The following is a 22,145-nucleotide window of genomic DNA, read 5'->3' as shown; positions in this document are numbered from 1 at the left end:
CAGGGGTAATAGGAGAGGACGTGATAAAGGCAGAGGCAGCCCCAGTAGAGGAGGCGGCACGCCTCCACCAAAGCAGTGACGCTCAGTTCAGGGTCCCTTCTCACGCAACCCCAGTAGGGGGACGCATTTCCAACTTCACCCAGGCTTGGGAAGGGATCACATCAGACAGATGGGTGCTGTCAACAGTATCCGCAGGGTACTGTATAGAACTACTGCAGCGTCCCCGGAACCATCCTCCACGACAAAGAGTACACTCTTTAGAACATCAGAAGATTCTCCTCGAGGAGATCGCCAATCTGCTAGCAAAGGACGCGATAGAACTCGTCCCGGGACACCAGGTAAACAAGGGTATTTATTCAACTTACTTCCTTGTGCCAAAAAAAGATTTGACAATACGCCCAGTATTGGATTTACGGCCTGCCAACAAGTATGTCAAGCCCCAAAGGTTTCGAATGACTACGCTACAAGAGGTAATCCCCCTCCCAAAAAAGGGGGATTACATGGCAACCTTGGATATGAAAGATGCCTATTTTCATATTTCCATGTTCCCAGCGCACAGAAGGTACTTGTGCTTCAAAGTGTACAGTCGGCACTACCAGTTCAAGGTACTGCCCTTCGGGATAGCTTTGGCACCAAGGGTATTCACCAAGTTACTGGCGGTGGCGGCTGCACACCTACGCAGGGAGGCAATCCCGGTGTACCCTTATCTGGACGACTGGCTCATAACGGGGGAAACCCCAGTAATTTGAAGGACAAACATTCAAAGGACTATTGACCTCCTCCACGAATTAGGCTTCTCAATCAACGAGAAAAAGTCAAGCCTGGTGCCAAGCACCTCCAAACAGTTCCTAGGAGCAATCCTAGATACTCAAGAGGGGTTGACATTTCCTTCAGAGGAAAGAATTCGGAATATACTACTGCAAATTCCGCAAATTTCAGTCCGGTCACCAAATAACGGTACGTAAAGCTATGCGTTTGCTGGGCATGATGGCGTCATGTATTTACCTGGTCCCCCATGCGCGCCTGCGCATGCGTCCCATGCAGGAATGGTTGGCGAAACAGTGGTCTCAGGCAAGTGGTCAGTGGGACGATCTAGTGGTTGTTTCGCCAACACTGGTACAAAGCCTTCACTGGTGGACAAGAGAGAATCTTGCACAGGGGAAACCCTTTTACGATCCCGTAGTACAGGCAGTAGTCACTACCGATGCATGCCTGACGGGGTGGGGAGCTCACCATCTCCACCACAGAGCTCAGGGTCTCTGGTCTCCCTCAGTGGCCAAGAACCACATCAACCTGCTAGAGCTTCTGGCAGTATTCAGAGCGCTTCTAGCGTTCGAGCCCTACCTACTAAACCTGTCAGTGCAAATCCAGACGGACAGCACGACAGCCATGTTCTACCTGAACAAGCAAGGAGGGACTCGTTCGCCAAATCTGTCCAAGCTTGCCCAGAAAATCTGGATATGGGCACTCAGACGGAACATCTTCCTGTCATCACAACATGTTCCAGGGGAGCTCAATTCCCTAGCGGATGCTCTGAGCAGAGACTCCCTCCCAGAGGAACACGAATGGGTTCTACACAGAGAGGTCGTAGAAGATATCTTCTCTCATTGGGGTTTCCCCACTATAGACTTATTCGCCACAAGCGAAAACAGACAATGCCCAGGATTTGCATCCAGGTTCCCCCAACCAGACTCCCAGGGGAAGGCCCTGTGGATGAACTGGTCAGGGATGTTTGCGTACGCTTTTCCACCAACTCCTCTCATCAGGAAGGTGGTCAACAAGATGAACAGAGAGTCAATGACGCTCGTCCTAGTTGCTCCCATGTGGGCAAGACAACCGTGGTTCCCACACTTACGCAGGATGGCAGTGTGCGAGCCCATCAAACTTCCGGCCTGGTACAACCTAGTGTCCCAGCACCAAGGTCAAACAGTGCATCAGCAACCCAACTCAATGAACCTGGCAGCATGGCTCCTGAGGTTATAGAGTTTGGACATCTCAATTTACCACATAGGTGTATGGACATCCTAAAGGAATCTAGGAAACCAAACACAAGGCACTGCTACTTTGACAAGTGGAAGAGATTTGTTATCTGGTGCCAGAGTAAACAAATCAACCCAGTTGATTGCACTCCTTCCACTATTGTTACATACATGCTCCACACTGAAAGTACACCTGGCAGCCCTGTCGGCATACACCACTTCCCATAACAAGGTCTCGTGGTGGAAAGTACCAGTAGTTAAAGCCTTCATGGAAGGAGTAAAGAGACTTCACCCTCCTAATTCAAACCCACCACCAGGGTGGGACCTTAATGTGGTGCTATCTAAGCTCATGGCCCCCCCTTTCGAGCCCATGCATAAAAGCAGTCTCAAACACCTGACTTATAAAATGGCCTTCTTAGTAGCTATTACTTCTATAAGAAGGGTCAGTGAAATTCAGGGTCTCTCAGTGCAGGATCCCTTCTTTACTGTCCATAAAACAAACTGGTTTTACGCACACACCCTAGGTTCTCACCTAAGTTTATATCTAAATTCCACGTAAACCAGTCCATCGAGCTTCCGGCTTTCTTCCAGGACCCTCAAAGCTCGGCTGAGGTGAAACTACACACCCTAGATGTGCGTAGGGCGGTCCTCTACTATGTAAATAAAACCAGACGGCTAAGGAATACAGATCAGCTGTTTTGTCTCCGTAGCTACAGGCAGAGAGGGGGATCGCGTCTCTAAAGGTGCCATCTCGAAGTGGATTATTAACTGTATCCAGCTGTGTTACTCACTCTCTGAAAAGACTCTGCCTTTCACGCCAAGAGCCCACTCTACAAGAGGCATTGGGGCCACTCTGGCTTTCATTGCAAATGTACCCTTTGACACCATTTGCAAAGCAGCTACTTGGAGCTCTATTCACACTTTTACTCAGCATTACTGCATTGACACCCATTCCACGGCAGATACACAAGTGGGACAAGCGGTTCTAAGACACTTATTTGCTCATGACCCTTCTCACATCCCACCTCCTTCTTCAGGTACTGCTCGCTAATCTATGCACAGCATGTGATCTAAGCAGATTCCACAAACCTCAGAAGGGATACATTACTCACCGTAATCGTATTTCTGATGCTTGTATCTGCTTAGATTCACATGCAACCCACCCTTCCTCCCCTCTGAGAGAAGGCGCATGATTGCTTGTAGTCTTACCTTTCTATCTATCTGCTTGGATTATCTGCACTCACGCTACTCCTCATGCTACCTCATGTCAGAAAAAATACAATCTGAGGATCCTAGACGCGTGAGGGATCTTGGGTACAGTGGACATCACACTAGGGATAGTATTACTGGCACGCCCTGTGTCGACGCCCATTTTCTAGTTTCGAAAAACAAACTGTAATACTCCGCAGCTTCCACTAGATGTCGGCCTATCATGTGAATCTAAGCAGATACAAGCATCAGAAATACGATTACGGTGAGTAATGTATCCCATTCGAAGGGATTGTGTCCTCCGACGTATTCCTTATCTTTGATAATATGTTTTCAGCTTGCTGGCCTCGGAAATTTTTTCTGTAGAGGGTGCTGCGCATCGACGTTCGCTGAGTCGATGTGCTTCGACGGCCACCGTATCGGCGCTGACGTCACCATGCCCATAAATAGCCACGCGCTGCGTCCGTTGCTCAGTTCCGTTTTTCCGCGCTTCGTGGGGCCTCGGAACGTCGTTGCTCAGTTCAGTCAGGATAACTATCTATTTCTACTCGAAAATACCTTATCATTCTCGATGGCTTCTTCATCAGAAACGACGCCGCCGCGATCCGGCTTCAAGAAATGTCGAGACTGCGGTAAACAAATGTCAAGAACGGATCAACACAGAATCTGCTTATGGTGCTTGGGATCCGAGCACCATTGTTCGGAGTGTGAGGACTGCATGTCCATGACGGCGAAAGCCTTGAAGGAGCGCAAGGGGAAGCTCGAGAGAGGTAAGTCAACCAAAACCTCCTCGAAAGTTTCGTCGGCTGAGTCAAGGCATTCGTCTCCTCGCCGTCGAAGACATTCCCATTCTAGATCTCGAAGCAGTTCCCACCATTCGTCGAGATGAAGACACTCAAAAAAGAGACGTCGAAAGTCCCATTCCTCGTCGTCTTCTGCATCCCCAGAAAGGGTCTCCTGTCCCACTAAACACAGTTCTCAAGCTGAGTGGAAGGAATTCAGAAAGAAAATGTTAAGCGTCTTCGAGAACGCGGCCTCGACCCCCTCGAAGACAGCTGAGGGTGATACCCCGGGTGAAAAACCCAAAAAATCAAAACGCCACGAGTCACAGCACCCGGTGAAACATTCCACCCGAGAGCGCCATGAGCCATCGGGTAAGAAGGCACCATCTTCGACGCCGTCGTTGAACATTCCTTCGACGCACGGATCGGCGCCATCGACGCTGTTGTCGAAGGGTTCCTCGATGCATCGGTCGATCGACTCGACGCCATCGTCGACGCCGACGTCGACGCCGATGAAAGAGAGGACCAAGGCCACTCCACAGCCAACAGTGATTTCAAGGGCCTCCGGCACGACACCGCGACTGTCGTCGAGGCCCTCGAGTAGGATCCCGATCCTCTCGAGTTCTTCGAGACCCCTTCCAGTTTTTTCGACGCCGTTTTCGGCGCCTTTGAAACCTGTTACATCGGTGTCGACGACATTGACGTTTTCTCGTCCAATAACGACGAGTTTGGCTCCTTCTGCCTTAGAGATGGGTTTTACTCCATTTCAGAGGTCAGAGTACCCTGGACTTTCTTTAATTTATGAAGAGGGGGAAGATTCTGACCAGGAAACATTTGGGTTACAGAGGACCACACCGCCTATTGCAGAGGATTTCACCTCTGAGGAAAGAAGGCTGAAGGACCTACAGGAGTCACTACACGAGGCAAGTGGGCTGGACACTTCCCCAGAAGTGGAATTTGTTAAGCCAGACCCAGGGGAACATGCCGAAACACCCTATAGAACCCTGATGGCAAGAATTATTGAGTTTATGGGTTGGTCGCGCCTTCACCTGTTTTTCAACAGGACGACCTAACAGATATATTAGACAAAGGCCCACAGGAGGACTCAGTGTTCCCCTTCCATGCAGCCTTACAAAGGAAAATTGCATCTAATTGGGAAACTCCCGAAGTTACCCCTGCAGTCAATATAAGATTGTCAACCAAATATAGGGTAGCGGCTGCTGACCCTGAATACTTGTCAAAACACCCAACTCCAGAGAGCCTGGTGGTTCAAGCGGCAACTTCATCTAGCAGTAGGACCGCTTACCCTACTGTCCCACAGGATAGAGATGACAAGAGGTACGACTCTATGGCAAAAAAAGTTTTCTCTGCCTATAGTATGGCGTTGAAGTCCATCAACGCCACCTGTACGCTCGCCAGGTTCAGTCACACACTGTCACACACTGTGGGAGTGTGCTTCATCAGCGGGAAGGAGAGGAAAAGGAAGCCTTCCTTAACATTATTAAATATGGTATCAGCAGGGCCATGGCGGCAAGTACGTCAATCCGCAGGCATGCGTGGTTGCGAAAGTCGGGCTTTGCTCCAGATGTACAGGCCAGACTTTTGAATATGCCCTTTGACGGCTCTTCATTATTCGGGAAAAAGGCTGATGACAGTCTGGAAAAGTTACAGACTTCTAAAGCAGCAGCAAAATCTTTAGGAGCTGCTATCCGCCAACCTTCTTTTCGCCCCTCAGGAACCTCTGGAAGAGGAAAGTCCTTTCGCTATTATTCCGCATTCGGGAAAGGCAGAGGACAGCCGGCTCAAAGAGGCCAAAGGAGATCCACCCGAGGTGGACGGGTCAAAAGTACTAAGGCCGCAGCAGCAGCAGGTGCCACTTTACCCTCAGCATCTGCATCAGCCGCCCCCAAACCACTCTGAGGCCTTTCCACACAATACACCTGTAGGGGGCAGGTTAACTCACCATCTGACGGAATGGCAGGCTATAATGTCAGATGCTTGGGCATTGGAAACAGTTGCCCAAGGTTACTGCCTACCCTTTCTACACATTCCTCAGAGTCATCCACCGGGGAACAGCTCTCTGAAAGTTTCAGATCCGCTCCTCTTGCAGGAAATTATAGACCTGCTAGAGAAAGGTGCCATAGAACCGGTACCTGTAGCGGAAAGGAACAAGGGCTGGTACTCCCCCTACTTTCTCATACCAAAGAAGGACGGAGGACCGAAACCCATCCTGGGCTTACGAGAATTGAACAAGTTCCTCAGGAAGGACAAGTTCAAGATGGTAACTCTCTCTCAGATCCTTCAGGCCCTCCAGCTCCAGGACTGGCTGGTATCTCTGGACCTTCAGGATGCTAATTTCCATGTGCCAGTCCATCTCAAACACAGGAAATACCTGAGGTGCGCAATTGGCGACTCTCATTATCAATTTCGAGTTCTGCCATTTGGGCTGACCTCTGCCCCGAGGGTCTTCACCAAGCTGATGTCGGTAGTGGCGGCGAGTCTAAGGAGGGAAGGGATCCACGTCTACCCCTACATGGACGACTGGCTAATCAGGGCTGTATCTTCGGAACAGGCCCAGGCTCAGCTAGATTATGTCTGCCACTTCCTTCACAGACTGGGCTTCTCCCTCAATTTAAAGAAGTCACAGATGATACCATCCCAGAGACTCCAGTTCATTGGAGCGGTCCTGGACACTTCCCTGGGAAAAGCCTCGCCACCAGAGTTGAGGGCTCAAGATATTCTACAGATGGTCACCAAGTTTCAAAATGCCCAACGTCTCCCAGCCTTCGACTTTTTGAGGTTGCTAGGCCTCATGGCATCCTGCATCTTCCTTGTGCCAGAGGCTCGCCTGAGAATGAGATCTCTTCAGTGGGCACTGAGAAGTCAGTGGTCGCAATTCTCAGGGAGAATGACAGATCTCCTCCGGATTCCGGACAAGGTAGCCCGCGACCTTCAATGGTGGGCCTATCCAGAGAACATCTTGAAAGGAGAACTGTTTTGGCAACCATGGCCGGAGATAACAGTAGTCACAGACGCCTCACTCACGGGGTGGGGAGCCCATGCCAACGACTTGACCATCAGCGGTCGTTGGTCTCCATCGGAGTCCAGACTACACATCAACCTATTAGAGCTGAGAGCAATCAGACTAGCGCTGAAAGCTTTCCTGCCATCAGTACAGGGAAGAAATGTCCTGATAATGACGGACAACACGGTGGCCATGCACTACCTCAACAAAAGAGGAGGCGTAGGATCACTGCCACTGTGCAGAGAGGCGATGCAGCTCTGGTTTTGGGCAATCCAAGAAGGAATCTCTCTATAGGCTGTCCACCTAGCCGGAGAGAAGAACTTGACAGCGGACGCTCTGAGCAGGCAGAGCACAGTCTCCCACGAGTGGGAGCTAGCTCAGGAAGTCCTTCAAGAGATCTTCACCCTTTGGGGAACCCCTCAGGTAGATCTGTTCGCCACATGCAAAAACAAGAAGTGCGATCTGTTCTGTTCAAGGGAATTTCCCCCGAGAGGAGCTCTAGGAGATGCGTTCGTAGTGGACTGGGAGTTTCCACTCCTTTACGCGTTCCCTCCAGTCCCTGTTATTCCTCAAATGATCAGGAGGTTGAGAAGATTCCGGAAAACCATGATCCTAATTGCCCCGGATTGGGCCAGGAGAACGTGGTACCCGGATCTTCTAGATATGTCCATTTGTCCTCCAAACCGTCTTCCACTCAAAGAGAATCTTCTCTCGCAGAAGGGAGGTCAGGTTCTCCATCCATACACCAGAACCCTCAACCTTCATGCTTGGCTTCTGAAAGGTTGAGGTACAAGGATTGGGATCTCCCTGATGACGTCATGGAGGTGTTGCTTTCGGCCAGAAGACCGGCAACAAAGTCTTTATACCGCTGCCGTTGGAACAAATTTTGCAGCTGGTGTAGGGATAAGAATATCGACCCCTTTTCATGTGGTACACCAACGGTGTTATCGTTTCTACTCTACTTGGCAAACTCAGGCCTTCAGGTGGGCACTGTAAAAGGCTATCTTGCAGCGCTTTCTATTTTCAAGCGCACTGCGGAGGAACCATCGTATTTCAAAATTCCTCTATTGGTACAATTTCTCAAGGGACTAACTAATGTTTACCCTCCAAAACCATTCCAGGTTCCCTTATGGGATTTAAATTTAGTCTTACACTTCTTAATGGGCACTCCATTCGAACCACTTCACTCTTGCGTGCTGAGATTTCTCACGCTTAAAACTGTCCTATTGGTAGCACTAACATCTGCTAGGAGGGTGAGCGAGCTACAAGCTCTCTCCTGTAAACCCCTGCATACAATCTTCCACAAGGACAAAGTTGTCCTACAGGTGAAGCCTAATTTCCTCCCAAAGGTGGTTTCTGAATTTCATATTACTCAGAAAATTACCTTGCCTTCGTTCTACCCTCCTCCCCATCCGGGGAAAGAGGAGGAAAGGCTACATAGGCTGGACCCTAGGCGAGCTCTCAGCTTTTACATTAGCAGAATGGCTAGGATCAGGCAAGCAGACCAACTATTTGTAGGATATACAAGTCACAAGTTGGGACTACCCATAACAAAACAGACCATCTCCAGGTGGATTATTTTGGCCATCCTGGAATGTTATAGGCTAGCAGGGAAAGAGCCACCCCAAAATCTCAAAGCTCATTCAACCGGGGGTATCGCAGCCTCTTCGGCTCTCCAAAGAGGGGTACCGGTCCGGGACATACGTGCGGCTGCCACATGGTCGTCCGCACATACATTCACAAGATTTTACAATCTGGATTCCTCCACTACCCAAGAGACCAGATTTGGCAAAGCCGTATTACATTCGGTCCATCCCTAAAGGGATACATAACACTCTCACTCCCGCCTCCAATTACATGCCACTGCTATGGGAGTCTATCAAAGATAAGGAATACGTCGGAGGACACAATCCCTTCGAAGAACAAGTTACTTCTTAACTGGTAACGTTCTTTCGACTGGATGTTCCTCCGACGTATTCCTTATCGCCCCTCCCAACCATCCCGCAGTGATAACGTCCCTTGTCGTTGCAGCTTACGCTCCTTCAAGGTCACTAACCAAGTCAGGCATGACTTTTCTTATGCTACAAAACAGAACTGAGCAACGGACGCAGCGCGTGGCTATTTATGGGCATGGTGACGTCGGCGCCGATACGGTGGCCGTCGAAGGACATCGACTCGGCGGACATCGACGCGCAGCGCCCTCTACAGAAAATATTTCCGAGTCCAGCAAGCTGAAAACGTATTATCAAAGATAAGGAATACGTCGGAGGAACATCCTGTCGAAAGAACTTTACCAGGTAAGAAGTAACTTGGTCTACTAGCTCGACATCTCATCCAGCGCAGGGCGCATAGAGACATTGGACGGAGCCAATGTGGGGCCGCGCTGCGCCCCCTGGCTGTGGAAAGGTTTGCAGAAAACGGCTGTGCTGAAATAGGGATATCATAGACGAGGAAACCGTGGGAGGAACATACATCAGAAAGAACATTACCAAGAGGTAAGTCATTTTGGGACCTACATTTTGTACTGACCTTTTTGAAGGTGGCTCCATTTGAGCCCATGCGTTCTTGCTCTATTAGGCTACTCAACCTTAAGACAGCTTTCCGGGTAGCAATCACCTCTGAAAGACGTGTGAGCGAGCTTCACGCTCTACCTTGCAGGCCACCTCTCCTGAGTTTTTTCAAAGAGAAGGATTCTCTTACTTACTTACTTAAAGTCCACCTAAATTTCTCTGTTCTCAGAGCATTGACCTGCCAGTGCTGCTCCACCTCACCCCTCTAAGGATGAGGAAACGCTGCACAGACTGGACCTGGAGAGTGCGCTCCACTTCTACATAGTCAGGACGGCATAGTTGAGGCGTGATGAACAAACTTTTGTGCCCTTCTCGCTGTCTAGAAAAGATACAACAGTAGACAAGCAAGATCATTCTCTGCATTGCATTGTGCTACCAGAAAGTGGGAAAATAATTCCCATCAGGCATCAAGAGTTCATTCCACTGGTGGCGTGAACGACATCTTCGACATTGCAAATGGGTGTTTCAAGGGAGAGAGAGATGTTCACCTTGTATTATTGCTTGGATGTGACACATGGCTCTGATGCTCGTTAATGTACAGTGGTGTTGCAGAGCTTTGTTGCCTGAAATCTTTCAACTTTCCTTCACACTCTGTACTGCTTTGGGAGACTATTGGATGAGGAATCTGCGGGAAAATACAATCCATTATAGGAGAAACTACTTACCGTTAAGGTTCTTTCTATGGATTCTTCTCCGGCAGATTCCTCATCACTCTCACATCCTTCCCCACTATGACAGTGGTCTATTCTAATTTCTAGTTACTCTCTGCTAGTAGGACGACAACTTGAGGTTGTGACGATTGGATGTTAGGCACACTCAGTGCTTTCTTGGTTGTGTACTGTCAGCCTGTTGCTTTCAGTACGTTGACTGCCCCTTACAAAAAGGTGCTTCAATGCTTTTTTTGCATTTCATTAAGCTGAATCCTTATGGATTCTTCCTCTGCGGCTGCTGACCTTGTGAGAAAAAAGATGGGGAACCGAGGTACGGGAGCTCAGTGACACAATAAATGTACTGCTGACATCACATCCATAGTCGAGGATTGGCGCAGCTGAAGCGTCGATGTCGAGTTGTACTGAGCCCCCAGTCGAAAAGCTTCCGAGCAGCTGATGCTGGAAGGGATATCTATCAGATGAGGAATCTGCGGGAGAATAAGCCATATGAACAACACAGCCGGTAAGTAATTTCTCCTTTTGAGCATTGTAATGTGTTATTATGTTACTCAAAGGGCAGTCCAGCAAGTCACCTGAATTCAGTTAAAAAATTAAGCAGGAATGGACCTATCACTCGCTTCAATTGAGGCAGACAGTACGCAAAAGTACTAAAAACCCTCACACAATGATTAACCTTAAAGGGCATTTCAATAAACTGGGAATTTCTATCACATATACACCCAAACCTCCCACATTAGAATGTCCTAACCTGGAATACAACACAGATTAAAACATCAAATGCCAGAAAGCTGTTAATTAATATAACATCAGTACCTTGTCATGATACTGACTGTGTATGCATGTGTGTGTGTCACAGCCAACCACTGGTTTCAGTCCTCAAAAAGATGTCTCAGTGAGGTACCCACTTTAGATATTTGTGTGTAACAGGCAGATAAAGATTTGTAGTGGGGTATATAGACTGGCAGCTCGCGACTGGACCTAGTGTAAGGTGTGTCTGTCGCACTTCAAAACACAAAAAAGGACTGCTCCTTCCTTCACATATTACATTTCAACAATGTCTGTATTTTGACGTTGCGCCGGCCACAATAACCATAATTTATCCAAAAATAGTTTATTCAGCTGGGATTTTAGTTGATTGAATCAATTCATAAATCATGTTTAGAAAAGTTGCACTTTACAGTTTACACGTGTTTTGGCCAGCAGACTTTTTTCCAAACAGGGCTGAATGAATTATAATGATCTAAATTTGTGCTCAGATTGTCATATTCTATAGTCAATGTGCTAGGATATCTGGGTGTATTCCTTTTAACCACTGATAAACGGGTTAGTTCCCATCTCCATGTTCAGTCGTAATAGCGGGCAGCGTCTGTAAAAATGTTGGTGTCCGGCGCAACGTCAAAATACAGACATCATGGAAATGTAACCTGCAGATAACATGCTCAAATTCTGATAAAAGACACTTAAATGTTTAATGCAAACACTGCAGAGTGTCTGTAGGTCTTGTTTTTTAATCTTGCTGGATTGCTTGAGCAGTATTCATTCCAAGATTGATCAAATGCATATCATCCAGTTAGTTAATATTAGCAACAACTATTTCAGCACCATTACACAATCCTATTTGTCGTGTTTGTTTCTTTCATTTTCTGGCCAGCCAACAGTTTCTTTTAGACTCCTGAAATGATTTGGCAGGTAGCAAAGGGCTGGTGCATGCCACTATTTTGGAGCCCATCACCGTTTGTGAAGTAATGTGGTCTAGTTCATTTTTAGTTGAACTGCTATCTGTGAAGGCTCTGTGCCGGAGTGTTTTTTGGAAGATTGCACTCATCATGTGCTGTTGCATGAGATAGTCATTGTCCCTCTTTATAAGTTCAGTAGCATCTCAGCGGTAAGGCTGCCGAATTACCACCAAACGGATTTACCATTACCACCCCTTGGTCTGGCGGAATTACCAAAGGATTACAAGTGGCGGTGTGGTGGTGTTAGACCCCACCACCGATAATTCCGTTAGTGTTAATTCCGCCTACTTTGCTGTTACCACTGCATTACCACTGTTTTTGGCCACATTCCAAACTCATAATTAATCCCATTGTCTTTTGGGTACTCTGTGTAGGGGTGTTGTGCTTGGAGAATGTTGTGACCACAGGGACTGAAATGGTGCAAGAGGGAAGATGCATGTCATGGCCATGAAGTGCTGTTGACGGGGGAGGTAGTATCAAATTCTATGTCATTTCAGAATGGTGTAGCCGCATTGACTGTTTAACAATGTATTTGTTTTGTTGCAGTTTATGGTGTTGTAATCTAATCCACAACTCCTGCTGCCACAACCTTCCCTTTAACGTGTATGCCTATATAACTCCTACTTTTTGTATCTGTTTCTGTAGGTGGGATGGACAAGCAGCAGATGGACTCACAACTTCGGAAGGAGATGATGGCCATATGGCCCAACATGTCGCAGAAGACGTTGGATCTCTTGGTCACACCACACAAATGTAAGACTGACATGCACGTGCCACAGTCACTAGGGCACATCAATAGATGCACTGTGTATACGTTTGACGTACCCTCTGACTCTCTGTCCAGGATACAATTGTCGTTTACATTCTGAAATATCTCGTAGTTGTGATAATTCTCCCTTGTACCCCTTGTCCCTCTTTCTATATACTGTTAGGTTTTCAGTGTCCTCATGTCAAACCTAAAGAGCCCTATTGATGAGCATAGTGATATAATAAGAATAATGCAGTGTAAATGTTTTAGAATGCTCGTGTCTCACCATGCCCTCCCCATAAATTGTTGCCCTTCTTTTCTCAGTACTTGTTTTCCACTTGTTGAGAATGGATACTCTGTGCCAGAGTTGCACTTCAGCAGTGACATGCTTTCCTTTTTTAAGAAACTCCCGTTGCGTTCGCATCCTTCTGGATATCTTCCATGTTTTCCTTCTCTTTCAACTGTTATTTTTTTATGTTTCTGGTTGTGCATGACCTGTTACACCCACTATTCCCAAGTGAGCACAATTAATTTGTGCAAACAGTTTCCTTGGTCCAGGGCACCATTGCCTGATTGCACATTGTGTGACCTACTTTTGAAAACCTCCACTTTTTTATGTCAAGAATTCTTCATGAGCCTACTCTTAAGCTTTCCCCTCTTCTCTTCTCAGTTTTGCAACATGCACCCTCTGCAACCTATCTAGATCATGCTGTGTGGCTCGCTATGCAAAATCATTCCTGCTTAAGTTTCTGTCCTAATCATTAAATCTATCCATGGTCTAGCCCCCCCTTACTTGGCTGAGAGACTCAGGCTCTGAACGCCCCCCCAGGGAAAGGGCTTCCTCTAACCCTTCCCTTCCCCCAGCATCAAAGAAGCTCCATCAGTGGAAGTCAAGATCCGGCTCAAGCTTCACTGCCTGCCAGCAGGGCCCTGGGCATCCTCTAAACCCACCATTTGGAATCAAAGCAGCTCAATTAGTGGAAGTAGTCAACATCTGGATCAAGCTCCACCTGCTGGCCAGTGATGGGCAGCCACTAACGCCAGCGCCTTGCATCAAAGCACCTCAATCAGTGGAAGCATTCCTGATTGGGTTAATGCACCGCCCACATGCCAGGGAAGGAGCTTCTTCTTACCCCGTATAATGCTTTCCCCCCAACTCTCATCCTAACTTAACATAATGCTTACAGCGGTCAATATGTAAATATACTTCCTCAAACTCCCCTAAGCTCCACCACCTTCTCATGGCCACAGCTGTACTCTCTTTTTGTCTTAATTCTTACAATGGCTGATTTGTAAATAAGTATTCTTGTATCCACTACCCCAAGACCAAAAAGTACACAATATGTATGTCTCTCTCAGCATATGTCCCCTGCCCCCCCACCCACTTTATTACTACAATTATATACAACACCCTGAAAAGTGACTGTCTCCTATCTCTGCTTTTGTTTTCTATACTGCATTTCTGGTCATAGTACCAAACCAATCAACCAAATAAATACAAATAAAATACAACATGGCGCTCTATAGATAGGCCATGAACCTTGTGCCAAGGAGCTGCTGATCCATTGCAGATCATTTAAGTCTGATAGGAGCCTACTGTTGAAGTATTTTCCTCATAGATGCCAGCCATCATGATTTAGCACCCCAGCTGTTGGGTAACCTGCACCACACTATAGTGCCACTGAATTTCAAAGTGCCTTGGGAAATGGCAGAACACTGCAAATGTAGGCCCAAGCGGTAAGTGGTCGGCAGGGCCGACGTCCTGGCAGGAATGGGAGGACTTTAAGTCCCAGATGTTGGGCATATTTCAGAAGACAACTTTGGGTGCCGGCGAGCCCCCAAATTGCAGACCCCGGTACCTCCGCAGTGCCTGGTGATTCCGTCCCCGGGGTAGCAACGACTCCCACACCGTCGGCGTGAGGTGAGCCTCTGGGCTCTGCGCTGAGCAAATCTAGCCGGTCCTTGACCCCAGGACCATCCCACACGCCTCAGGCCCTGATCCTTCTCAATGTGCCCAAAACACTGGCAGCACTGATAGCCATTCCTTCAACATCGACGGATAAACCGTTGATGCCGACCATCAGCAATCAGTCTTTTGTACCGTTGTCTCCATCCGAATTGCAGGTGAATGGTGCCCATTTTCAGCACCAACGACGGAGACCAGGGTGTTGTCCACTCCATTTATTCGAAGGCTGGCAGTGCAGATTATTTTACTGACCTTGGCAGAGGGACTGGACGACGCCAATGGGCTGGACACTGCTCCAGATATCAAACTGCTGCAGGCTCACCTCAATGCCCATAATCATACAAAATTTAGGGCTCTCGTGGACAGGTTAGTTGACACCTTGGGGCGAATACCCCGCCTGTACCTGTCCAAGGCTATGAGCTCACAGACATTCTTGATGAAGGTCCCGTCACAGAGAGGATAATGCCATTCAATCTGGCTATTGCCGACCAAGTCGCCATCATATTCCAATGCCCCTGTACCATTCCTCCGGTTAATTCAAGACTGGGGAGCTAGTATAGGCCGTTAAGAGGAGACCCTCTTTTTCGCTCAACTCATTCCACACCGGAAGCTTTGGTGGTTCAGGTGGCAACGGTGTCCACCAGGCAGCCACTTCCATGTCCAATTTGCCTACTGACAGGGAGGGGCAAGTAAGTGGATGCCCTAGCAAGGACAATTTTCGCTACCGGTAGCATGGCTTTAAAGGCTACTAAAGTCTCTGGTGGCTTTGCAAAATATTCATTTGGACTGTGGAAAGCAGTTGTTCCTGCAGTTGATGGACATCGAGAAGGAGGTGGCCAGACAGTCCTTGCAAACTGACCTGGTCGTGGCGAACTGTGTTGGTCGGTCGATGGGTTTGTCCATGGTTTTAGGAGGCAAGCCTATTTGCGCTCCTCGGGCTTCTCCCCAATGTCCAGAGTAAATTGTTAGACATGGCTTTAGATGGGGAGAATCTCTTTGGCCCGAAGGCCTATGACTCCTTGGAGAAATTAAAGGAGTCTAAGCTTGTTGGAAAGTCACTTGGCCCAGCTGCGCAACAGCCGGCCAAACCTGCCCTTGGTTTCGCTTCGAGGGGCAGAGGCTACAGACGCTACGTCCCCTACGGCAGGAAGGTTCAGCGCATGCAAGCCAGACAGGGGCAGAGGCGTGCCTCACGCTCCGGAACCGGAAGGGGGGCCTCTAGAGGTAAGTAGACAGCTATAGCAGTGACTGGGGCAGCTTTGTCCTCAAAGCTGCTGATTTCCCCTCCCATCCGTCTGAGCATTGGACCCAATGGCAGGAGATTACCTCCAACGCCTAGGCCCTGCAGCTCGTTCTGTGGGGTTATTGCCTTCCCTTCTTAAGAAAACCTCCGGGCAGACCCCCAACACCACCTTGCCAGCCGGAAACAGGAGCTACAGGAGGAACTGCAAGCAATGTTGTTGAAGGGTGATGTGGTAGAGGTACTGCCTGAGCAGAGAGGGTCAGGCTGGTATTCCCGGTATTTCCTAGTACCGAAGAAGGGAGGTCACCATCCCATCTTGGTCCTCAGGGCCTTGAACAAGATTCTGAGGAAACACAAGTTCAGGATTGTGATGTTGAGAGAGATTCTAAACGCTCTCGAGTGACAGGTCTGGCTGGTGTCCATAGATCTTCAGTACGTTTGCTTTCATGTGCTGATACATCAGAAGCACAGGAGGTTCCTGAGATTCCTCATAGAGGACAAGCACTACCAGTTCAAAGTGCTTCCCTTTGGGTTGACCTCCACTCTGAGGGTCTTCACCAAGCTCATGGCGGTAGTCGCAGCACACCTCAGGAGATCCGGTGTCCATGTGTTCACGTATCTGGACGACCCAAGGCTGATCCAAGGAAGGTCGGTGGAGCAGGTGTTGTCCTATCTCGAGGCACCTGTTCACTACTCCACAGGCTGGGCTTCACCCTGAACTTGCAGAAGTCCCACGTGACACCACCTCAGAGGCTCCAGTTCATCGTGGCAGTCCTAGACACTCACGCAGGGAAGGCTTTTCTGCCTGGAGAGCGAACATTGGGCATATGGTACAGCTGTTCCAGAACCACGCCACCTTACCAGCAGCTTCCTTCCTCCGCCTCTTAGGCCTCATGGCCTCCTGTATTTATCTGGTACCAGAGGCCAGGCTGCGGATGCAATCTTTCAAATGGCTCCTGCGAGATCAGTGGTCCCAGTACTTCGTCACCTTGAAGGATGTCCTCAGGGTGTCCAGGTCTCTGGCCAACAACCTTTCTTGGTGTGCCAACAGCCACAACTTGCTAGCGGGGATGCCTTCTAGCGTCCATGGCCTCAGGTTCAAGTAGTCATGGATGCATCCCTGAAGGGTTGGGGCGCTCACTGCAAGGACTTGCAGGTGGGGAGCCTTTGGTCAGCAACGTAAGCTAGGTGCCACATCAACAGGCTGGAGTTGCGAGTCATCACCCCACCCATCCATCCCTGCTGAGAAAGCATTAGCAGTAGGTGTCTGCCTTTTCCCGAGAGAGTAGTGTCGTCGATAGTTCAAGGGTTGGTTGCTCTTCTTGCTTCCAAACCGCATGTCTCTCTCTTTTTTTATAAAAAAAAAAATACTTTTTAAGTTCTGCTTATCCTGGTTGCTATCCCTGTGTTTCTAATCCTTTGTTGGCAATTTGGGCGTCAGGTCAGGAGCCGATGATTGAGCACCAAGTCAAGACGCATCAACGGTCGAGTCGAGGTCCACTACGGCCCCTGACAAAGTTTTTTCCGAGCAGCTGAAGGTAGAAGGGGATATCTATCTGATGCGGAATCTGCGAGAGAAGAAACCATAGAAAGAACATGGAAGTGATATCAACATATCCTCGAAGCCAATAATACTAGAAAGGACTTTTCAGAACATATCCCAAGGACAGGATTCCCAGGCTATTTTGAAGGACCAAACAAGTATGGACTACATCTACTAGAATTCCCATCTGTCACAGATGGAAAACCCAGACAGGTTCTAGGAAACTCATCTTCAGATCCAAGGGAAGGAAGGGTATGGGAAACTCTAATGACCACATTAACGTACCTTACAGAGGTCCTGCAGCTCCCTCCTCTTTAACACCCAGGGCGATACGCAAAAACATACACTGGGAGGAATCAGATTATTTGCCACACTACAGGAACACTAGAAGAAAGGGAAATCCATGCTTTTTCCTACAGCTGCAACCCATGAGTCTCCTGTGCCCCGTCCCTCCTTTGAAATCAATGAGAGAAACCTACGCACAGCAACAGGAGAAACATTGTTCCAAATTCCCAGTCCAACAAAAAGACTTTATAGTATACACCCTAAGCTGCTGACTATAGGTGACAACCAATGTGAAGACTTGAGGGGGTTATCTGTACTTCTGCCCACTATACAGGTGGGGTGGGGGCACAGAGCACCCCAGCCACAGTTCTCTAATGGTAGTTACGGGTGAGCAGCCAAGTCTGACACTCAAGGCAGGTGATGCAGGCTGGTTCTTAGGTACAGTGAATCCCCAAGTGCCCCACAATGAAATGTCCGCACACCATGTTGGGTGATAACACAGTCGTTTTATTACTACCATAAAGGATAAAAAGTCAGGTCGGTATATACAAATAAATATAACTCACTTTGTACTAGAAATCTAAACAGGTAACTTAACTTAATAAATATGTACAGTTCTATGGTCCACTGTTAATTTTAAATTAATTTGTAATGCACCAACTGCTGACAGTCATATAAAAGCATTTACATTTTTAGGCAATGGTTAACTTCAAACATTACTGTAGAAAGGCATGTTATAATTAGACCATAGGCAGTATGCGTTCTTTGGGTTAAAAAGGCAATAGTGTGTGAGGATCCCCCCACCTTGGCAACCTGCAAGGAAAAGTTAAGGTGTACTTTATGTTGTATATTACAGCCCAGTCTGTATATGTTCATTAATATTCTGCTTCTCTTTCTAAAGTTCTCACTACCCCAAAGTACCTGGGAAGCTACAGCAGAACACGATCCAAGACGAATCTGAGGACCCTCGATGATAGAAGTTGCTATTCCTCATTACAGTGCCTTCGGTGACTTGGCAGGCGAAGCAGTGTAGTTTATTGGTGGCCTTGGATGACTTTCGGTGGTGACGGATCAGTGGCAGAAGCAGGCTTCGGGATATCGCGGTTTACTGCCTTTCGGTTCTTCGGTGGTGCAGCCACATCACAGACCTTAGGATGGCTTCTGGTGACCTGGACATGACCACTGGACTGGACTACGGACCCTAACCAAGTCTGAACCCTCAGGACTCCTTCTTTGGATTTTGGTGGCGGGACTCTCTTCTGCAGGTAGCGACCCTGGAACTTCGCTGGTGTGGGTAGATGTTGTGGCAGTTATGCCTCCTGGAGGGTTCTTCAGTTGTTTGGAGCTTTCGTTGCTCCAGTTGTCAGGCAGCACTATGCCAGGGTCCCCCCTGTTCCAGGTGACACACAGCAGCTTGGCTTCCAGCGGTCACAAACACTCCTCTGGACCCTGGGCGATGCAGATGAACTTCTTGGCTTAGTTTTTTTCCGCCATACTAGTTGGACGCATGTTGCAGAGTTCCCTTGGCTTTAGCCATTTATTCTTACAATTACTGTTAAAAAACTTCCCCATTTACTTCCACCTTACGCCGAAGATCGATGCCGGTGAAGATCAAGGAAACCAGCCGTTGAGGACTACCACGACGGACATCGGGCCTTGGAAGGCCTCTGGCCTCGGCCCTGTTCAGTATTGAGAGTGGGGGGTGGTCATAACAGGCTTCTTTCCACCTTTTTTCCTACATACACCCATCCGCTGCCATTTTATAACATATGGAGAGTGCTCCATTTAAGTTCTGCCCAAAGCGTAACAGTAAGTTTCCCTGGGTAGACAAACACAATACGTGCAATCTGTGTCTCCCACGAGACCATCCCGAGGCTAACTGTCGAGCTTGCAAACTCATCAAGCCAAAAACCCTTAAAGACCGCTCGACTAAACTCTGGGCCCACTACGGCAGGCAGCTAGAGGCCATGGAAGTGGAGGGAACGCTCAGCGAGGGCAGCAACGCCGCCGAATCAGATGGCGAGGGCAGAGGGGTGACTTCGGAAACCGAACCGCAGGCCCCCGACCCCGAAGGACTGGCCGGCGGCCACGTTGTGGGGACAACACCCGTCGGCAGGCGCGCAACACATACTACCTCCACTAAACACACCTGCCCCGGCCGTGACTCTAAACGCGTGTCGAGCGATCGGCAATGGAAGACACCAAGGGAGCGGTCTACCGATTCTGTGTCCTCTGGGTGTTCGCGTTCGCGCTCGCCTCATGACAAACAACAACAGTCCACGGTTGATAAAGGTGTCGCACTTTCAATAGTCCCAGAGGCCCGGTCGTCAGAAGACGATTCCGACCTCTAACCTCAGTCAAGATGCGTAGCATCCACACCCGAGATTCGACGTCCTTCCTCCAATGCAACCTCCGAATCTTGTACCACCTCTTTATCTCGACACCAGGCGTCAAGTCCCTCTGAGGCCCCCAAAAATACTGGAAAACATTCCTCTAGTCATGGGAAGGGGGATAAACAGCATAAAAAAAAAGTCTTCTGAACTCCATATTCATAAAGATAAACAGAAGGTGTCTAAATCAATTGGAAAGTCCAAGGTCCCTGACCCTACCACTAAAAGTAAAGTCATTCCTCCCACTGCTCAGGATATGGACATGGAGGAGGAACCAGAACACGTTATTCCTAGCTCCAGAGAATGGAATTCAACTGATATTGACAGGGTCATGAGAGGGATGTCATTTATGGCAGACTTCTATGAGAAAGACACTAATTACTTTCATAGCTATGCTAACACCCCAGCTACCTCTGCCCCTCCTAAGACTCTCAGCCCCCTGCTTAAAAATCCCGCTTTGATGCCCCGGCACAGAACTTGGTTACAGACCCTTTAGTGATCGAATCTTATCACCCTGATGTGTATTGTGAGGAAACTGCACCACAATCCGTGGAAGACCAGACAGGGGTCTCTTATTATGGGGATGACGAGGACCAGGATGAGGAGGAAGATGAGGCTGAGGCCTACAATCTCGACTCCCTGATTCCCGAAGATGCCCCGGTGTATGACTCGCCGGTGGATAATCAACCTCTCCTCAATGATCAACCTCTCCCCAATGAGGTACTAGTTAAAGCAGCAGCCCATCTTCACATTGACACACAGGGTGTCCAAGAAGATATGGATTTCGCAGAAGAGATCTGAGGAGACAGGAAACCCATTACTCAGGCCATCCCTATATTAAAATCCATCCAACGTAGGATTGATCCCTCGCTCATAACCCCAAACCTCACTCGTGCGGTTAATCCGAGAGTTGAGAAACTATTCCAGGCCGCATCCTCTGACCCCTTGTACATTAGAGGGAAATTAAAACTGGATTCCCTGGTTGTAACAACCACCAGAAAGAGGGCAAGTACATCGATTGCCTCTTCCGAAGCACCTCCTGATAAGGAGAGCAAAAAACTATACGCTCCGGGTAGAAAGGTTGCCTCCACCTCCGCCTATCAGGCACGTATTGCCAACACGCTTGGCTAAGACAGTCAGGGTTCAAACCTGAGACCCAAGCCACTCTTATAGACATGCCGGTAGAGCTGAACGTACTATTCGGCAAGGCAGTGGAGGAAGCCTTAAAAACAGCTAAGGATGAGTACGAGACCCTAAAATCTCTTGGACAGCTCACAAATAAACCCTCAGGACAGAGGGGAAACAATCATTTTTGTCGCTTTCAGGGCCAAAGCTCCCAGAGGGGTTCAAACTACTATTAAAATCAAGGAACCTCATGGGGCAACAATCAGTTCCAATCGTCACAGGGCTTCCCCAGAGGGCAGCGTCGGGGCCACACTAGGGGTAGAGGCAGCCCCTCCAGAGGTGGTACGTCACCCAGTAAACAGTGACGTTCTGCTTCGTATTCCCTCTCATGCATCCCCAGTAGGGGGGTGCATTTCCACCTTCACCCAAGCATGGGAGGGCTCACTTTGGACAGATGGGTGCTGTCTACAGTGTCCAGAGGATATTGTATAGAGTTAGAAGGGCACTCCCACAACCATCCTCCACGACAGAAGGTACACTTGTTGGACCATCAGAAAATCCTTCTTGAGGAGATCGCCATTCTGCTTGCAAAGGACGCCATAGAAATCGTCCCAGTCAACCAAATAAACAAGGATATTTATTCAACCTACTTCCTTGTGCCAAAAAGAAAATCTAACAATGCGCCCAGTATTAGATTTGCGCCCTGCAAACAAGTATGTCAAGCCACAAAAATTCTGCATGACTACACTGCAAGAGGTAATCCCCCTACTAAAAAAGGGGGATTACATGGCTACATTGGACATGAAAGATGCCTATCTTCATATTTCAATTTTCCCAGCGCACAGATGATTCTTGCATTTCAAACTAGACAAC

At 48.5% G+C, this 22,145-nt stretch overlaps 1 protein-coding gene across 18 annotated transcripts in view; it reads left to right on the top strand.

The window, feature by feature from the left end:
* Positions 1-22,145, top strand: part of CACNA1A (calcium voltage-gated channel subunit alpha1 A) — a 2,932,691-nt gene that overhangs the window by 2,484,407 nt on the left and 426,139 nt on the right. For all 18 annotated transcript variants that reach the window (XM_069604327.1, XM_069604317.1, XM_069604315.1 and 15 more), the window contains one exon: positions 12,618-12,725. In XM_069604327.1, coding sequence (XP_069460428.1) covers positions 12,618-12,725 — 108 coding nt within the window. The remainder of the gene's footprint in view (positions 1-12,617; positions 12,726-22,145) is intronic.

This window comes from Ambystoma mexicanum, chromosome 3q, assembly GCF_040938575.1.
Source record: "Ambystoma mexicanum isolate Mex_15411 chromosome 3q, UKY_AmexF1_1, whole genome shotgun sequence".
In the NCBI taxonomy this organism is placed as follows: domain Eukaryota; kingdom Metazoa; phylum Chordata; class Amphibia; order Caudata; family Ambystomatidae; genus Ambystoma; species Ambystoma mexicanum.
This window is presented reverse-complemented; position numbering and strand designations above follow the sequence as displayed.